Below are 18,647 nucleotides of genomic sequence, written 5' to 3'. Positions count from 1 at the left end.
CCATCCATATCACCAATTCAAAAAAATTCCACCAGGGGCGACCCAAAGTGCCGACACCAAAAGGGTCCTTCTCTTTTTTTCTCTTTTCTTCTTTCCTCTTGCTTTTTCTATTACCACCACCAATATCTATACAGACAAATCATGGGTGAATCGAGAACCGAGCTTCTTGCATGGATTAACGATCTTTGCAATTTGAATTATACCAAGATTGAACACGCTGGCACTGGTATGCTTTTTTTAAAAAACAAGAGTTAACCCGACCCTTCCTTTTTTTTTTATACTGTTTGGGTCTTTTCCCACCAACTCCCTACTCTCGACTTTTCCTTTGAGAAACTTCAAGTATTGAACGGAAAGATGGAGAAACTCGACTCAACTCTTTGAAATTTCTTTGAAATAATTAGGTGCCGCGTACTGCCAAATTATGGATTCGATTTTTGGTAAGAATTTTGGAACGAGATGACGAGATGACGAGATGAAGAGAACAGAAAAGAACTACATGGAACAAAAGCGTCCGTTTGACAAGCGAACTGATGCACCATGTTTCTAAAAAGGCGATGTCCATATGAACAAGGTCAAGTTTGACACCAAGCACGAGTATGAATATGTTGGCAACTACAAGGTACTCCAACACACCTTCAACAAGCACAAGTATGTATCTTTGTTTTCAAGGGACGCATGAGCATATTGGAAGGGGCTGAGGAAGGTAGAAAGAGAGGATTAGAAACATGTCGATATTGAACCATATATGTTTGTAGAGTCGATAAGGTGGTACCTGTAGACAAATTGATGAAGTGCAAGTTCCAGGACAATCTAGAGTTCATGCAATGGATCAAAAGATACTGGGATCAGAACTTCCCCGGTGGCGCCTACGATCCAATGGCGCGTCGTAAGGGCGGTCCACGAGGTCCTGGTGCAGCTTCTGCTAGCAGCGGCATGCGTTCGACTGCTGGTGCACGTCGAACGGCTGGTGCAGGCTCAACTGGTAAAGACAGGAATTAAATCATGCATAAGGAATCATACGAACGGGGATGTTTGATGCTAACATCTGTCGAAATTAGTACGCAGTACGAGCCGCACTGCTACGGGTGGCCGTGTTTCAGCTGGCGGTGGATCCGATCAGTCGGCATCAATGATTATTGAGCTCAACAAACAGATTTCAGAACTCAAAATGACGGTGGATGGTCTGGAAAAGGAGCGAGACTTTTACTTTGGCAAGTTGCGTGATATTGAAATCTTAGTGCAGGAAGAGCTTGACGCCGCCGAGCAACAGCAGCCAGGCCATGTTGAGCTGCCGATCATGAAGGAGATCCAAGCGATCTTGTATAGCACAGAGGTGAGAATCTTTGAATAGCTGAAAAGGGAGCTTATTACCCCCGTATACTAAGCGTATTACTTGCTATTTATATTAGGAGGGGTTTGAAGTTCCTCCAGAAGATGAGATACCAGGAGATCATAACGATTATGACGACGAGACCTTCTAATACGAACATATATACTCGCACACTATTTTCTTTACCAAACCAAAGTATACATCAATCATCCCCCCACCATTATCCTCTCCAAAAGCAAAAATTCAAAAGAAATAATTTGGGCTAACTAATAGATTACAAATAGTCTTTTCTGTGAAATTGCTAACTCGGGACATATATTTCTTTTGTCTTTTTGATTTCTTTTTTTTTGTTTCTTTATTGGGGTTTGAGTTTTTCTCCAATCTGTTAGAAAGAGCAAATGAGTAGACGGGTAAACTTGGCCGAGATAGAAGAAATATAAAAAAGAACGATAGGAGAGAAAACTCAAGAGAGAGAATGAGAGAGAAAGGTAGTAGAAAGACGAAAAAGAAAAAAAAGTATGTGTAGATGGAAGAGACAGGTGGTGGTAGTGGTGATAGTAGTGGATAGTAGTTGCGAGGTGTGAGAGCGCGTGGTGAATAAGTGCTTGAATATGTGTGTGTATTTGCTTTTTTCTCTTCTTTAAGCAACGGATGTGTTGTTGTTGTTGTTATTGTTGTTGAGTGGGATGGTATCTACATCTGATCAGAGCTGCTTCCTGAGTCGTCCGAGTCTGATCCTGACGAACTTTCTGATTCACTTTCGCTTGACGAGTGCTGGCCACCGCTGCCGCTTCCGCGACCACGGCCGCCACTAGCAGAACCCGCATTGACAGGATCACCGGCACCTCCTGGAGCTATATAAAAAAGTATTTTTTTTATGAATTTACTATCCCCCTCCTTTGATAATTCCACCGTCAAAAACACGTTTTTTGGATCCTTCAATCTTTACCATCTTTACCATCTGAACTGTCAAATTTCTCAAGTGTCCGCTCAAGCTCCTTAATTTTGCGGTTAGCGTCTTGCTCGGAATAGTGTGTCCGTGCTCGCTTTGTCTGGGTCGGCTTCTTTGGCAGCATGCTCTTGCCTGTGACAAATTCATGCAAGCGGTATAGGGTCCGACGGTCAAGTGAATCAATATCCAGTACTATTTCCTCTTGTCCTTGCTATTCAAGTCATAAACCAAACCACACTTAGCATACTGATATACATCCCTATTAAGCCGTAATAAATCAGAATCTACTTACTCCATCCAGATTAGGCATAGAACTTTGGATAATGTTCACCACAGTATTCAGCTTGTCACCGGTCAGATTGTTGATGCGTTCACTGAGATCCTTCTTTTGCTCGAATGTAAACTCTGGCAGCTCCGGTTCCTTGCGCTGGACGGGTCGACGTCGACGTTTCTCGCCAGATGCAGGTGTCTTTTTCTCTTTGGGCTGTGCCGGCCGTCCACCGCGAGCAGACTTGGTTGTGCCTCGTTCGGCTTTCTTCTTGGGCTTAGTAGATTTTATAGATTGGATTTGTTGTGTGATTGTGGCAATTGTACGTTCCAGTTCAGCGATCCTTGAGTCACGTTCTAGAGAGTGGTATGACACTATGAGTTTTCTTTCTGTGCAATGGACACATCGACCCCATACAAAGAAAGAATAAATTACCATCCTCTTCCGATTCCGCCTCTTCCTCAAACACCTCTCTCACTGGCTGAGGGGGAGGGGGAGGAGGGCGTCGCTCTGGCTCTGGAGGAGCAGGCTCGGGCTTTTGCTTCCACTTTTCATCAAAGACCTTCTCCAGCTCCTTGCCCATCTTGTGTACAGGTGTGACCGGCGGGTTGTACAGGTAACAGTTCTGGAACATCAACCGTATGTCTTGTTCGAATTCGTCAGCGTTTTCATAGTCGCCCTCCTCCAACTTGCGTTCGATGGTGGACATGTCCATGGGATGCTTTACAATCGACGGGTAATCGGGAATGTTGAGGGCGACAATGTCAACGGGGTGAAGGAACGGGTAGTTGATGTTTCTATACTTTGATTTGCGCAGTTCCCTGAGCACCTGGGTGCAGAACTTCATTTGTGCATCGTTCTTTCGTGGGTTGCGGCGCTTGGTCATGGGTTCAGGATAGTCCTTGGATGGCGGCGGGTGGATCTCTCGTTTGGGCCGTCCGTCTTCGGATATACGACGCATGGTCTGTGTGGGAGAATGGGCTCGCTTTTGCTTTGACTTTGTTTCTTTTCCATCGGCCATTGGACTGGGTCGTGGCGATAACGGCTGTCATTTTGTACAGAGCATTCCCCAATGTTGTTTAGATTTCGTACTCATACCCTTTTTACCCCATCCATCTTCACAAACAGCAAGATCGGCATACCTCTTTTGATATCGGCATCTGTCGAAGACTCTTTTCAAAAGCAGACTCCACATTTTGACAAAGCATCGAGATCATTGCTTCAGGACCATTAAACTTGTAACAATTGCTAAACACCAAACGCACATCAGCAATAAAATCCTCCACATTTTCATAATCGCCACCGGTGAGCTTGCGGTCGACCGTGTTCAGGTCCATGGGATGCTTGACGATCTTGGGGTAGTCTGGAACGTTCAGTTTGACATAATCGACAGGATTGAGAAAGGGAGCGGCATCTCTGTGTTTTTTGAGATTGCGCATGATGGCACCGCTGTATTTGATCTGGTCGCGTGACATGTTGGTATTGGTTTGCTGCGATAACGAAGGGGTAGGCGATGCGGTTCTGGCCTGGTGAAAGATTGATGTCAGTTTTGCCATTATTAGCTTTTTTCCATTCTTCCAACCAGCCTCTTTTTCCCCTCTTTCCACAAAATAACGATAGATATCCGCCCTCCTGCAACAAAGACAGTTGTCAATTGAATATTTCTACCTTTTTCTTGAGTTTCTGTGTTTGTGGCGATGAGGGAGTGGTAGGTTCATGGTTGGTGCTACTGTTGGTAGGCGTAGAAGGTATGCCGTTATTATTGTTATTAATAGTGGTGGTGGTGGTGGTGGTGTCCTTCGCTGCAACGTCACCAACAGTGGAAGAAGCAGGTTCAGCAGGTGCAGTAAGGTCTTCAACAGGCGTCATTGTAACATCTTCATCAACTAAAGACTTTGACTGCTGATGTTCTGGTTGTTGTTGTGGCTGCTGCTGCTGCTGCTGCTCTTGTTGTGGTTTTGGAGATGGTTCTGAAGGTCGTTCTGATTGTGGTCGAGGTGGAGGTGATGATGGTGATGATGGCGGTTGTTGTGCTTCTTGCATCAATTCATCGTGCGGCGGTGGCGACTGTGGCGGTGGAGTGAGGTCGGGTGCCGGCTTTTCGCTTATCTTTCCTTGTCTAACCGATAAATAAGTTAAGACGGCGCAAATAAAAAAAAACAGAAGAGTAAAGAAGAAACGCGCGTACAACCACACAAAAAAAAACGCGTTTTTCTCACACGTGATATGAGAGAGAGAGAGAGAGAGAGAGAGAGTCGAACTTACTCTGAGTCCAAGGGAAGCAGTTGCTGTTCGGTGGGTAACTGGTGTTGATCAATTCCGTTCGCCATGATCAGTGCGTTTGTGTAGTTTTATTGTGATATGTGCAACTATTATAGCTATCGAAAAAGAGAGAAAAGAAATAAATAAACGGCGGTGTAAAATAAAAAGAAAGAGAGAGAAAAAGAGAGTGAAAGAGAGATACAGATGGAGCAGGCGGAGTAACACACCTTTAAAGGGTCAACGTGGTACTGGAAAGCGTGAGATGAAAGCGAGGGAAAGAGAAAAGCGACATTGCAAAAGAGTTCAAGTCAAAAGTGTGTGTGTGTGTGTGTGTGTGTACGCACTGGAGAAGTTACGTTTTGAGTCAAAAGGGGACGGCGGGGGTGTGCGTATGTGAGTGTATATATATGTGTGTGTGTGTGTGGGGGGGGACTCTATAAAACGGGAAAGAGGCATGTACGTGTATGGTAGCTGGGGAAAGAGAGCGGTCACAAACCACACACCGCCAAGAGTGTAGAGGAGGGTTTTTTTTTTTTTTGAAAGTTTGGGAGGAATAAAAAAAAAGAAAAAAAAAAAAAAGTCGACCTACCGTTTCGTTTTCCCCCCTTTGGGTTTTCCTTGTTTCTTTGAAAAACTCTTTTTTTTGGACGATGCGGGGAGAGAGAGCGTGAAAATAAAAATTGTCAGTCGGTTATTAAACCCTTTGAAAATAGCCTCTATGATGCATACCAAAAAGAAAGAAAAATTGAGAGAGAAGGAGAGCAAAGGAGCGGCCCAAGCAGGTCAAGGTAAAAAAAAAAGAGTAGCTCTTACGACCGTTGATTTTATTGGCTGGCCGCTTCCGTCCGTCGGGCTGTGAATTGCTTGTGACGTGCTTTGCGCCTGCCTCTCAGCCAATCACAGCCCATTCCTTTCCTTCTAGCGAGTATTATACACACCTTTGTTTATGAATCTGCCTTGCTGCTCCATCTAGAAACCCTTGGCACTGAGGTACTTTGACAATTGCTGATGAGCATGGGAACACTTGTCACTCCATTGTAGATTGGTTACATTGCTAGTGCGAACGTACGACCGTCACCCCGCCCGCCCGTTGTTTACAGTTCCGGACGTCTTGTCGCCTGGGGGACGGTCTCAATATTTATTTTTTTGTTATTGCGTGGGTTGGGGACCAGGTCATATCACAGACCCTATTATAGGCATATACGCGGCTTTCCAAGCTGCGCTTTTTTTTTTTGGGTTTTCTTGTACCAGTGTGCTTATCGGCATCGTGTCAAAAAAGAGAAGCATACAGGTGATATGTATCGAGGAGGGCCGAAAAGAGCGTAGGAGTGGATTGAGAAAATAGACAAGAGAGAGGAATTCCTATGACACTACTCGTAAGCGACCCAACCCTAGTCCAATCATCCGTAACAAATAGGCCCTTGGCTCAGGGTTGATTGAAGTTGCAACAAATGCGGAGGCACGTAATAATTACATGGAATTTCATGTTGCTCAGCTAGTGAGACTATCACACACTTGTTAGAATGCGCTACTACATAGTATGTTTGGAAGTTCCATTGGGCGCATAGACACTTGATTGTGTGAAAAGGGAAACAAGGACATTGTTTGCCCTTGTCAAACTATGGAAATGGTGTCTGTTGTCCGGGATGGCTTGCCTAATCCGTTGAACAAAACATTTGCAAGCCAGCCAGTACCCCCCTTGAAATCTCCGTCCATCACGCAGTATGTAGTGATGGCAGCATCTATCTTTATGCTTAAATTGACGGTGCTGGTCCACATATCAGCTTTCTAGAACATATAATAGCCACGTGCTACTTAGTACCCACTTATTCTGCTTTAAAAGAATTGTATGTCTCTGTTCTTCCGATGAGAGCAAAGTTGCATTTACTGTTATATAACCTTTTTGAATTGGGTGTGTATGTTGTGTGGTGGTCAGGTATTATGCTAGGTAGTATAGATGAGGGATGGAATTTCAATGAGTGTACAACCGGTAAGAGCCGCGAGAGAAACTGAGAGGCACCAAAGTACCCAAGTACGCTTTGGCCAATACAGCAAGTGATGCTGCATCCAAAACCAAAAGGAAGGATGTCGCACGCGCAGAATTCATCACAATACTCAACAAAACACCATCATCTTCTGCCACTTCATCCTCTGGGCCATTCGATGGACGCGGGACAAAGACTGCTTCGCTTGGATAACAATCCTTTTCGTACCATGCACCCGTCACTGATCGTGTATTGACATTCTAGCAAGCAAACGTTAGACTTTATCTGTGGCACATACCTACATTGCATTCTATATCACGCAGTTGTCACTTACCATTTTTATAATACTGTCCCAGATTTTACCGTCTGCAATTGAACTGGATGCCGAAAATCCAAGGCCATAGAGAAAATTGTAGTTTTGCATCTTGTAGTTGGGATTGATTTGAGGTAATTCCATCGATGGTGGCAACAGTTTATCATAGCCTGCCTCCGGTAAGCTGCTGTGGGAGCTCCCTGCATTTGACGAGCGCTTGAATGCACCGAAAAGACCCGAGTTTCCGTTGGAAGCTGATTGTCGGTTTCTGCCAGTGCTGTAATATGACACTGTATTCAGTACGTATCGACGCACTTCAGAGGCTGCAAGGCGCAAGGGACGCATGTTGGATGGATTTCGCAGATTTTCTGTCGTCAGTTGATGTGCAATGGTATCATCTGGATAACAGATCATATCAAGGTATATATTGTCGTTGTCATCTTCAAAAGCATTGACGTGATGGAATCTAGCCAATGACACCCGATTAGACCAAGTACTCTTTCTTGACCTCCCTCTGTGATATACGTTATAACTACAACAATTGTCATGTAAGCACTTACGCAAAGCATGGCTCAGAACGGAATGTGGCAACGTGTTTGCCGTTCTCTCGCGAAAGCACATAAAACAAGGTTGGTTGGGAGCGATTGAATGTGAAAGAGTTGAGAATACTCTCGCTCCATGCATACTTCATTCCATTTGCTTGCAGAGGGAAAATCGCCTACTCAACGTTTTTGATATAAGAAAATCCCGCCTCGACCTTTCCACCCTATAGCATCCCTTTTTCCCTTACCAAAACAATGTAGCCTCGAGTCATGGAGAAGCTGTTGACAAAAGACGTAGGAGCATTGATCGATCCAATAATAGACCCTTTCGGCTTGCGGTCACTTATCGAGAAGAAGTTGTACCGTGTCGACTGATATCCAACATCCATTGTGAAATTGATATATTCTCCTGTACGAAGATCGTGAAGGCCATTGGCACACGAGCTGTATCCTTTAAAAGCCGGATTGATTTCGTTCCAAGTGACAAGTCTTGTGGGTTTCATGTCGAATGGATCAAGCTCTTGAACCTGATGATTGATTTGTGAATACAGGTATTAGAACCATTCAATCATGTTGTTAACTGATTCCACTCTTTCCTCCCACACACTTTGGATAGTTTACATGATTGGCAAAGTTCTGGCAAAAGAGACGACCTTCAAGGCCAGGAATATTGGATAGAATGCGTGCACCGCATGGTTCTGCGTCCGCCTTGCTGCCCTTATTACCACCACCACTGCCACCAATAATTTTTGTAAGGACCGTTTGATTTGTGCTCGTCTTGAACAATCCAGCTGGATGACGCGGTGAGTAGCCATGGTTATCGCGGATCTTTGATATCAGGCGTTGGCATGTCAACCGATTTCTGTAGCTGATGCTGTTCCGTTGACCGTGAATGTCGAAGCGGTTGACAAGAGGTAGACTAGATGAAAGCCAGTTAAAAAAATGGTTCCTTCTTTATATACATTAAAGCTCTCTCTCTTTTGTGTACCTGTCAAACCAATGGCCGAAAGTAAAATATCTGGACACGTGCTGCAGTTCGCCGTCAATTTCAACTTTACGCATATATTTAATGTCGTATGTTCCGGGCCCAACCGTAAAGTGCTCGCAGACAAGCCAGTCTGGAAGCTGGCCAATGACTTGCAAGTCGATGATTTCGTTTGAATCTTCCGTATTGTGAAAGCCCTTTATTCGGGTACGTGTGTGGCAACGTCAATAAAAAGCACACGAATATCAATCCTTTTCTTTTTCTTTTACCTTGGTATGGGACGTATCATCGTCTAAAACTTCATGCATATCCATATTTTCGACCTGCGCGACTGCTGCCGGAGCAGTTGTTAAAGCAATAGTTGCAGCAGTCGGGCGAGGGGGAGGCGAAGGCGCGACCTCATGAGTTTCTTCATTATCTAACAAGGAAATATCCTCCTCTTGTTCCTGCTGTTGCTGTTGTTCGTCACGGTCTTGTTGTTGAGCCCATGGGTCTACTACTATGGTATTGTCGACCGCAACCGACTCCAGGGGATGATTCTTGTTATTGGTTGACGTTTCTAGATCTCCTTTCCAAGCTTCGGTCGACTCGTCTTTGACATTGAGGTCTTGCACAATTAGGTCTTGCATGGGCTTGCTGATTACATCTTTTCCTCCTTCTTCTTCTTCACCCGACGACGACAGGTCGATATTGTGTGTTGCAGCAGCAGTCATGTCTACAGAAGAGAGAGACTCGTTGTTGTTGTTGTCTTGCTGCTTTTCGTCGCGTTTTTTCTCGTCGTCAGAATTTAAGGGGTGTTGATCGCCCACATTTATGGTGTCGCTTTTTGTGTCAGCACTGTTGTCGTTGTTGTCGGTCATGGCACTATTACTATTCCGGGAGAAGTACAGCGGAAATAGACGGTGGATAGATATTCATTGCAGTACATACAGTAACAGCAGCAGCAATGGCGGCGGTTCAATATTGTTGCTTGTCATGAAGATCTGGATTTGACTTTTGCCAAGACATCCATCCAAGTTAAAGCCCATGAGAGATACATACAGTGGTTCAAACATTAGTTTTTATTTTCTTTGGATACTCATCCCCCATCTTACTTTGTTCACGAATTAGAACCCGTAACAAAGCTTATTTTATTAGTGCTTCTCGGCTTCGCTTTCTGGGCTCAGAAAGCTTGTTAATGTTTAAGCATAATCGGTATTTATGTCGCGGTAACGACCTCTCGTCATGATCTATTCTTACAATACTGATGCTGATCGAAAACTCAAATGATAACTGTTAGTATCCTTGTCTTTTTTCTGTCAGGGTTGCCTTTCGAGATGTTTTTTTATAGAGAATGCCTCCAAATTAACTTACTTAGTAGCGACTTTAAAGCAGTGAAGTGTTGTATCACTACCTATATGCTAGTAATGCGGTGTGACACTCAGTTTCGCATTCCAGTTCGTCGTTGGGTGCTTTTTAACATAACAAGATATGTGCTGTGAATTTAATTTCTTGCAAGTTGAAGTACCTTTAACTTGGCTAGCGATACTTTATACTACAAGAAAGCAACTTTTACTTTTTTGCATAGCCGAAATTCCGCATGATTCGAGAGTTTGTAACACATGAAAGCAGTTTACAGTAGCCCCAAATTGCCGTTAATGAGCTCAATTATATATTGCTTCGAGGGATTGCAGAAAGCGGTGGCGAGCTGTATAGTATTATAAATACCTTACTTAAATAGCAACAATAATACAGGGTACTCTTTTCATTACTGATAAAAACAAAACGCTCTAACTATGGCGCAACTCATAAACCATCACAGTGTGAGCGACTATTTTTGGAATGTAAGCAACATCAAAATCGTTTCTTTCAAGAAGAGAAAGTGTAGAGCATGCTGTTTATATATAAAAATAGTTTGTACCCGCTATATTGTTAAAATAGTTATCTCCAAAAAAAAATTATGAAAGTCCAAAGTTGGACATTTTCATCAAGTGAAGCCAGGCTTCTGTGTAAGTTCACGAGCCGACTAAATATAATCGCTACAGTAACGCTGCTGTTTCACTTCGCGCCGACTTTTTCTATCTAAGCATTCATAAAATGCCGTGAAGCATAACATCTAGCTGAATAATATGGCGTAGACTCATACTTGGGGCGCAGAGCGTGTTTTTATATTCATGCTCACGATATGATGGAAATGAAGAGATAGCTGGCGATATGTGAACGCCCCTTCGGCTCCATACATAGTAGCCAGTCTGGTTACCATAATTTTTCATCAATAACTGTCAATGCAAAATACATTTCAATTGGAGATATACTTTATATCTATACATACCGACGCTACCTGATATGATATCTGGAGAAGCGATCCATGATAGAATCTGCCTGCTTAGAGCCGTGCTCTATAAAGAATTTTCTTTTAACAGATCCAAAATGACTTGTTTTAAATACTTGTATGATACCAAGTATGTCGGAAAAAATGCTTGTTATACGTGTTCATAGTAAGTCAAAGTCAAGTTCAGTCGGCTAGCCCTTGGCTATGTATCCGTTCTGGCAAAATAACCAACTCTTCACGGTGAAACTGACAGAATAGTGCTTGATTCTTGAATAGGACACGGTGTTTTGGAAATTGTGTAAGCCGGCTTTAAACTCTGTTCTAAACGGTTCATCGCGGCCATCGTGTTGCTGTCCTTTTGTAATATATTCGTCGTAATGCTTTTGAACAGCAAGGGGCATTGGTGAACCAAGAGATTCTTCACAAAAAAGGGCTTCGTAAAGCATCCTCTATAATACTTTAATCAGATCAATTGAGAGAGCTTTAGCATTGAATATCAATCACTAGACCTAAGTTTACTGCTTGTGAGACATTACCTTGATTATACGTGTCCTGCTTTTCTCGCTAGTAGAAGCAGCAAATGCATGCAGTTCTTTCGTATTTTCTTTGGTGTCAGTTGGAACAGGATCAACTATATTGGGAGTAGTACTAAAATGTAACTGCCATGGCCGCTAGCAAGCCTCTATATATGCAGAGATTTCTAATGACTCTTATATATATTCCATTGTTGTCTACGATTCATTGGGACAGGTAGCCATTCCATTTTGATCGATATTTTTATCGAAATCTCCTCCCAACGGTTTCCTCGTACGAAAGGCATAATGGCTGGCTAATACATATTGCTTATTAGCAGGGACTGCGTGAGGAAGATACAAGTTTGGCTCGCATGGGGCAGGCGTAATTGCTTGCCCTGATGAGTAACACGCAATAGGTCGCGAGAACGTATTTGCGGCAACTTGTATGTCGACTCCACCGTCAAACCAGAATTACAACGGACATGTCTGATCGGTCTTGTAAATTGTAATCGATGATACCTTAAATATCATTGGCTCGACCAGCTTCTTGTACTCTAATCCCTTCGCATCTTTTACCATCCAACTAGTAAGTGACTCTGTGATATACTGTGTAGCGGCTGATTGATCCTTTACGGAAAGCGTACAAATCTATCTAGAAACAATTACACTATTCGACACAACACCAAGTGTCGAGATTACTTGGAGCGTTTTTGAGATACTGTGTATTGCTTGGAAAAAAAGTAGTAATATTCCAGCCTCTCCCAAAAATCAAGTTGAACGTCACATGTATACCTTCAGCATGTTCAGTGTAGATCATGCCCAGAGATGAACTAGTTGTTCCAGCCATAGACCGACTTTTATTTTTTCTTTGTTGATATAGACAGGCGTCTAATCCAGGACGCTACCGCCTCATTAAAGCTCTCTGTGTCCTTTTTCCAAATCATCTTGATGACATCCTCCTTAACTCCCTCGTGTACCTTCGGGTCTTTCTTGAGAACCTTAACGGTCTTGCTTTCTAAATCCTTTTTGATATACCAAACGCACGAGATGTGGGGCACATCAAGATAGTCAACAGCTAACGCATTCGTCAGACCATGGTCATCGTCTATAACAAATAGCTTTGAATTGATCCCGGGTTTCGAACACCAAACAGCGGCACGCATATTTTCGAGAACCCAATTGTATGACAGTGTCATTTCGTTTGTAACGATTGCCTATACGACAAGATAGGACGACTTTCAGCGCACAGTGTATCGATTCCGACAACGTTTACGACAGCCGTTTATTTAGTTTGGATTTGTATACTGTATTGATCGGCATGACTTCTGGGGAAACCGTAGGCTCGTTCAATAGATCGTTGTTGGGCACCAGTATCAGCTTTTTGACCCTCGTTGATAAAGCATCTACTTCTTAAATAACGGACGGTATATACACAGTACCCACAAAAAAACTGGGCGATCGACCTCATTTCTTACATATTTCCATCTTTATATGCTTGGTAATGCTGTTGAAGGTTGTATATGTCTTTGAATAAGTACTACTTGTTTGCTCCTTGTATGCTTCCGGAGCTGTGTAATAGCTCTAGTGCTTGTCTCGCGGTGCTACGCATGTTGCTATCTGCATTAACGACTCGGCCCTTTCTTGACCATTCATCTGGCGGTTTGTGTGATAAATTATTCTATCAGAGCTCATAGGATGGATGTGACCTAGAAATAAGCCAACATGGTGCGTACTTTTCGAAAGAAAAGTCTACCTCTTTTCTTTTCCGAAACAAAAAACTACCAGACCGCCAAGTTTTGTCGTTCGCCTTTAAAAGTACCTCTTGATGATACCATTGATGCATGTATATTTCCTGAATTAATTATATTGGTCGCTAGCAACCACTTAATTTGCGCATTAGTAAATCGGTTCGTCATTGCTTTTCGTTTCTTGAATATACTTACCCTCTTTAATAGGTGCTACTGCTCTAACAATACCACTATGGTGGCATACGAAGTAGCAGCTAGGTATATTATCGTGCTACCCGTGTTGATGTGCGTATAGCTGCATAGTATTAGATGCGTCGTCGGGTGATGTGTAGGATGTTTGTATAAGTGTCTCTAAAGTCAAATCTTCGGCCATTGTTGTAGACATATGCGAAGGATACGAAAAAGCGACAAACACGCAGTGAAACCGACTTCTTCTATTGTCAGTTGTAATAGCACTTCTTTAAACAATGTACAGTTGTCCATAGTGATACTATAGTTATTTTCTCTCACTGTATCAGCTCTTCTTTTAATTTCACCATCAAGCAACATTGATTCATATGTAATTAAATTCGTCAATCACAACATTGATTTGAAAAGGATACTAGTTGAGAACTACTATACATCTTTCGTCTGCGCCTGGCTTTCTTTATTGATTTGTATTTTAAAAAATCGACAGCTACTTCTTATGATAGCACCATTTATAAATAGTGCTAAAGACATCTCTATTCGATGGTTTTGTACTCTCAGTAGGTCATAGATATATTATGCTGCACGACGGCGGAGATGAAAAATGGGTCGCTTCAAAAAAGGCAAAATAAAACGAAAGCGTTCGCCGTTCTCGTGGGTTTCGATTGCATGTTCAAAAAGTGCTCATTGAGGGCTCAAATATACGGAAAGACAAGTTTACGTACAGCAGATATATAACGCGATCTGACATGTTGCGTATACGTAGCGAAGATATGCAGTATGCAAGTGACGATCTTTCCCTCCTTTCCCTCTGAAATTTGAACCCCCTAAAAATGTCATTTTCTAGCACAATGTATTCTTTGACGCGGTACTCTGATTCATCCGATACGTATTCTTCAAAAGTCTAATAGAGAAAACCATCTTTTGTAAAAGCTAGATATATATTGTGCTAAAGAAAACCTACACGAATCAACACAATGATATAATAAAGGCACTGTCCGCTAAAAGGAGCCCCTCTGTGATATTGCACATTTTGTTGTGTTTGTATCTCTGAAGATCAAGATGGATAATATTCCGAGTTCAGTAATGTCAATATTTACAGAATATGATATACATTTGATCGCCGCATATGTTGATGAGTGCGGTCGAGCCACTTGGAAGGTAACAAAGCTCTGAAGCAGTGGCTTACGTAACAGCAGAAGCAGTGATAGTCAACAGAGCATCTTTAGTGGAAGCTCAGCTAAGAGCCAATCACAACTTCAAAGTAAATAGCAGCACTGATTGGATGCTTGAGGAAATAGCAGATAGCAAGGTGCATATATAGTATGCAAGTCGTCATATGTAGTTTTGCTCAGGGGCCTAACGATGATGATTTGATGTCCAGTCATCAAACCAATCCGTCAACACTCCGAAAAGGCAAGTATTGAGATCTTCCTCCTGATTTCAAGACAGCAGAGCAATTCGAAAAAGCCATGGAGCCTTTTGTTATCGCTATATTCACTCGAACTAAACAAAGAGAGTGACCACGCATGTAACTCTCTTATCATCACAGAGAGGGGGAAAGGAAAAGCAAAGTACAACAGATCGTGCATTGTTTATCCATACACTGTGGTAAATCGCATAACATTAATTAAAGCATCATTTTTTGATAGACCGCTGATAATTCCTAATGAAATATTGTTTTGCATGTAGTAACGGCGGTCATTGATAATAGTACTACCACTGAAATCGACGTTGTTATGTACACTACTCCACTTTACGAAAAAATGCATCAAGGGCCTGTCAAAAAGATATAAAAAGGGTTTTTTGAACAGATCTTTTTTCGACATTATCAACTCATACCTCCTCATCTCAAGTAATCTTTACTACCTTTATCCATCCAAAAGCCAAAATGAAGTTCTTTACCATCGCTGCTGCCGTTTCCGCCGTCTTTGCCGTTTCCGCCGTCGCTAGCCCCTATGAGAACGGTCGTGACAATGACCTTGCCGCTCGCCGTTGGGGTGGTGGTGATGACACCGTCCAGATCAAAGGCTGTGAAGGTCAAGGCGATATCACTGGCGTTGTATGTATCTAAAACCATATCTTTTGCCGATTTACATTTGTTCAGCTGGTGATAAATGGTAGTCATATACTAATTGACTGGTTCTGCTTTTTTAATCGTTTGCAATTAATTTAGCTTCCTGCTGTTTTGCAAGCCGGTGTCCTCTCGAACAACAAGAAGTACTGCATCCAGGAAGTCGATGACGTGGACCACTAGAATATTTTCTTTTTAGCTAGCTACCGTCGTTCTCTATATTCCCCCTTTGTTATGTACTGCTACTAGTTTACATAGTGTAATTCAATGATAACAAACAACACGACGGAACTTACAGCTCCTTCTTTACTCATATATTCAACTTGCTGGATTAATTCGTCATATGACCTGTATGCGGGAGAGCAGCTGACAGTACCTTGTATGAAAGTAACCTGAAAATCAAGTCCTTTGGATAGCTTTCTTTGTGAGCTGTAGTATACAGTAGTGTCCTACAGTATGACATTTTCTAACCAGTTTTTCTGAAGGAAAGAAACCGGTTTAATAACTAATTTAAGAACTGTAAGTTGCTATTCAGTATAAGTCTTGTGCAATAAACAATGTTAACAACTATATTTACATCTCTTTTTTGCGAATGGCATATCATTGAGGAAATTGGTGTAAAACGATAGTCAGTCTTTTTACTTCCATGTAAGCACGTCAAGCATTTTTATTCATTTGGGCTAGAGAGGAACGGATACTAAGGTAAAACTACACTACAAAAAGAGGGAGAAGGTATTACTATGGATTTGATGAAAGTTGGTTTTGTTTTTATGACGGGACTGTTATATGTCTTTGACCGGAAAGAGAGATGGGAAGGCCTTATACCACTATAACGTAGTAAACGGCAAGGTCAGAACGAGATTCTATTAACACGCTTCGGCAGCAGCGGCAGGGGTTTTCATCATGTCTTCGTCCGGGGGATGAACTCCGTTCAACTTCTTCTTGCCTTCTGTTTCCGTAGGTTTCTTGCTACTGAAATGATGGCTAGCAAATGCCGACATGGGGGCAATACTGGCGAGGAAAGGAACCTTGACAGAGAGCTCGTTCATCACCTGAGCTCGATTTTGCTGGGCCATCGTCCGATACGACACCACATGGCTGCGCATGCTTTCGACCGATTGCTGTAATAATGGCATAATCACCATGTCTTGAGACAAAACAAGCATATTGCGTGCGCGCTGGATATGCGAAATATCCGTGCGGTCAATTTCTTGACGCAGAATTTCGTATTCTTTCTGGGCGATTTGAATAAATGGCTGAACGACATGCGCTTGGACCGGCTCGGGCAACTGAGATTTGTAGATATCGAGATGCTCGACGAGTTGCTGGGTTTGCGTTAGAAGCCATCCTCGAAGCTTCATTATGGCAGCGGCTTGTTCTTGCTGCTGCTGTTGAGAAAGCTCAACATTCTCGGTACCATTACTGTCTTTCGATACCGACTTGCTTTTGTCGAGCTGGATGGCAATTCTTCGTGCAATTCGGATAGAGAGCGAGTTGGCTATACGGTACATGCGCAGCAGCTGGTTATACGAATGAATATCTTGTTCCGTACCGCCTTCACCGTCATCCAAACGCTGTCCGTCCTGTGGATCGATCAATTCGTCCTCTTGCATTTGCTGCTGTTGCTGCTGGCGCTGTTGTAGCTTTTCGCCTTCTTCATCGGTCGGAAAGTATTGGTCTAGCACAGCCTCAACGTTATCCATGACCTGTGCCATACGCCGACTCACATCATTTGTCGCGGCATCCGCAGGCGCGCGGAATCGATTAATAGCTGTACCGATACGACCCCTAATCTCACCCGCCATGAGATTCGGCGCATGTCTGAGATCATTACTGGTCGCATGCATCATTAAGGGGAACTGAGACTCCACAAGATCCAGCGACATGTTGCCTAGGGCATTCGCGCGTTCGAGATGACCATACAGTCGGCTTTGTTCGTCTGTCGGAATATATGTTTGAGTCTTTGCTACAAGCGTCGAAAGCGTCCGACCAGCGAATCTTCCAAGCGCATGTTGTTGAACTACTTTGTTGGCACTGGAAATGCCATCCTGTACCAGAGGGATAGATGTCAGCCGAGCAAAAAAACTGCTGCTGCTACATTGTCGGTCTGCTGTTTTGCTTTCGGACGAAGAAAACACATCAATGTGGCCATCGTAACCGTCGCTGTTAGCATCGTGAAATCCATTTATACTAGTGGGACTTGCTGCAGCACCATTGATAGCGGTGCCCGTAGTGGCATTTGTGCCATCCGTGTTGGCTGTGGGTGTGGTGGCAGTGGCAGAAGGCGGTAGTTCGTACTCCTTGATATCATCCTCCTGGTGGTGCACTTGGTATGGGCTGTCATCGCTGGTTCTTCCTTCGTCATCCACTTAATCAAAAGAAGTTACGCAATAAAGATAGTGGGCACGGACGTTATTACAATAATTTATTACTTCATTACACAGCATCAATGCTGAGTGTTGCTGTCACCAAAACACATGTTGTTCTTTTGTCGCCGCCGTTGCCATTGTTGTATCAATATATTACCTGAATTCTCGTGGTATTCGTACCAATCGCCGGCAACCATGGTTATTATTATAGATTATTCGCAAGAAACAAGAGGAAAAAGAACGTGCAAAATGTAAAGTGAACAAGGAGATGTTGATGACGGAAAAAAAATGGCCAAGAACAGACTTTCGAAAAAAGGGAGTTGGAAAAAAAAAGAGTTGACTCGATAAAGGAGGAGTACGGTATATAAAATGGGCCACTGAAGAAGGAGAAGCGCACCCCATATCTTCATTGAGGGCAAAAGAGAGAAAATGGGGAGAAGTCAAATGTATAGTACATCGATCGAAGGAGTCGGGTTTACTAGTACTTTATAATTTGGAGTCATGTTCATAAAGAAGGCTCATATACAAGGTTCCAAATTACTTCTAGCTTGTACTTGAATATGGAAAAAAAGGGAAACGGCAGTAAAGAACACTACAGTGCATTACTGTAATGTCTATTGTGAAGTACTTGAGTAGAATTGTCGTACTAATTAGGTTTTGTATTATACAGATCAGCAGCGATGGTAAAGTATGTAGCGTCAATGCGACCTCCCTATAAAGCCTCGGTGTGGACTGACAGGCTATAAAAGAAACCCCTTCTCCTTTTACCCGAGGCGGGGACTTTGCCAGAGCTAGCAATTGTCTCTT

The 18,647-nt window shown here is 43.0% G+C and overlaps 5 protein-coding genes across 5 annotated transcripts; 2 read left to right on the top strand and 3 right to left on the bottom strand.

Annotated features, from left to right (window-relative positions):
* Window positions 1-1,644, top strand: BDB00DRAFT_808211 (calponin domain-containing protein). Its single transcript, XM_053122394.1, has 6 exons — window positions 1-226; window positions 402-437; window positions 552-648; window positions 756-982; window positions 1,059-1,333; window positions 1,410-1,644. Exons 1-6 carry the CDS (start codon window positions 142-144, stop codon window positions 1,479-1,481), a joined length of 792 nt encoding a protein of 263 aa, XP_052982914.1. The 5' UTR covers window positions 1-141; the 3' UTR covers window positions 1,482-1,644.
* On the bottom strand, window positions 1,645-5,198 carry BDB00DRAFT_808207 (Bromodomain-containing protein). The gene is made up of 7 exons (XM_053122393.1): window positions 4,816-5,198; window positions 4,219-4,669; window positions 3,693-4,076; window positions 2,986-3,595; window positions 2,575-2,906; window positions 2,289-2,493; window positions 1,645-2,184 (listed from the first exon to the last, which is right to left on the bottom strand). The coding sequence occupies exons 1-7, from the start codon at window positions 4,878-4,880 to the stop codon at window positions 2,024-2,026; spliced, it is 2,208 nt and encodes a 735-aa protein (XP_052982913.1). The 5' UTR covers window positions 4,881-5,198; the 3' UTR covers window positions 1,645-2,023.
* Window positions 5,199-6,784: 1,586 nt separating this feature from the next.
* BDB00DRAFT_758129 (retinal pigment epithelial membrane protein-domain-containing protein) lies at window positions 6,785-8,744 on the bottom strand (the record flags this gene model as incomplete). Its single annotated transcript, XM_053119033.1, has 7 exons — window positions 6,785-7,057; window positions 7,132-7,576; window positions 7,671-7,828; window positions 7,901-7,994; window positions 8,036-8,141; window positions 8,258-8,571; window positions 8,641-8,744. Coding segments are annotated over 7 exons (1,494 nt in total), but the record flags the coding sequence as incomplete, so codon positions are not given.
* Window positions 8,745-15,288: 6,544 nt separating this feature from the next.
* On the top strand, window positions 15,289-15,654 carry BDB00DRAFT_869222 (uncharacterized protein; the record flags this gene model as incomplete). Its single annotated transcript, XM_053126572.1, has 2 exons — window positions 15,289-15,459; window positions 15,574-15,654. 2 exons carry the CDS (start codon window positions 15,289-15,291, stop codon window positions 15,652-15,654), a joined length of 252 nt encoding a protein of 83 aa, XP_052982911.1.
* Window positions 15,655-16,205: 551 nt separating this feature from the next.
* On the bottom strand, window positions 16,206-18,037 carry BDB00DRAFT_926537 (uncharacterized protein; the record flags this gene model as incomplete). The annotated part of the gene is made up of 2 exons (XM_053128846.1): window positions 16,206-17,839; window positions 17,998-18,037. 2 exons carry the CDS (start codon window positions 18,035-18,037, stop codon window positions 16,338-16,340), a joined length of 1,542 nt encoding a protein of 513 aa, XP_052982910.1. The 3' UTR covers window positions 16,206-16,337.
* Between the last annotated feature and the right edge of the window lie 610 nt (window positions 18,038-18,647).

Source organism: Zychaea mexicana (assembly GCF_025766255.1).
Source record: "Zychaea mexicana strain RSA 1403 chromosome Unknown BDB00scaffold_13, whole genome shotgun sequence".
In the NCBI taxonomy this organism is placed as follows: Eukaryota; Fungi; Mucoromycota; class Mucoromycetes; order Mucorales; family Lichtheimiaceae; genus Zychaea; species Zychaea mexicana.
The sequence above is the reverse complement of the archived record's forward strand: the minus strand, read 5'-3'. Positions and strand labels throughout refer to the sequence as shown.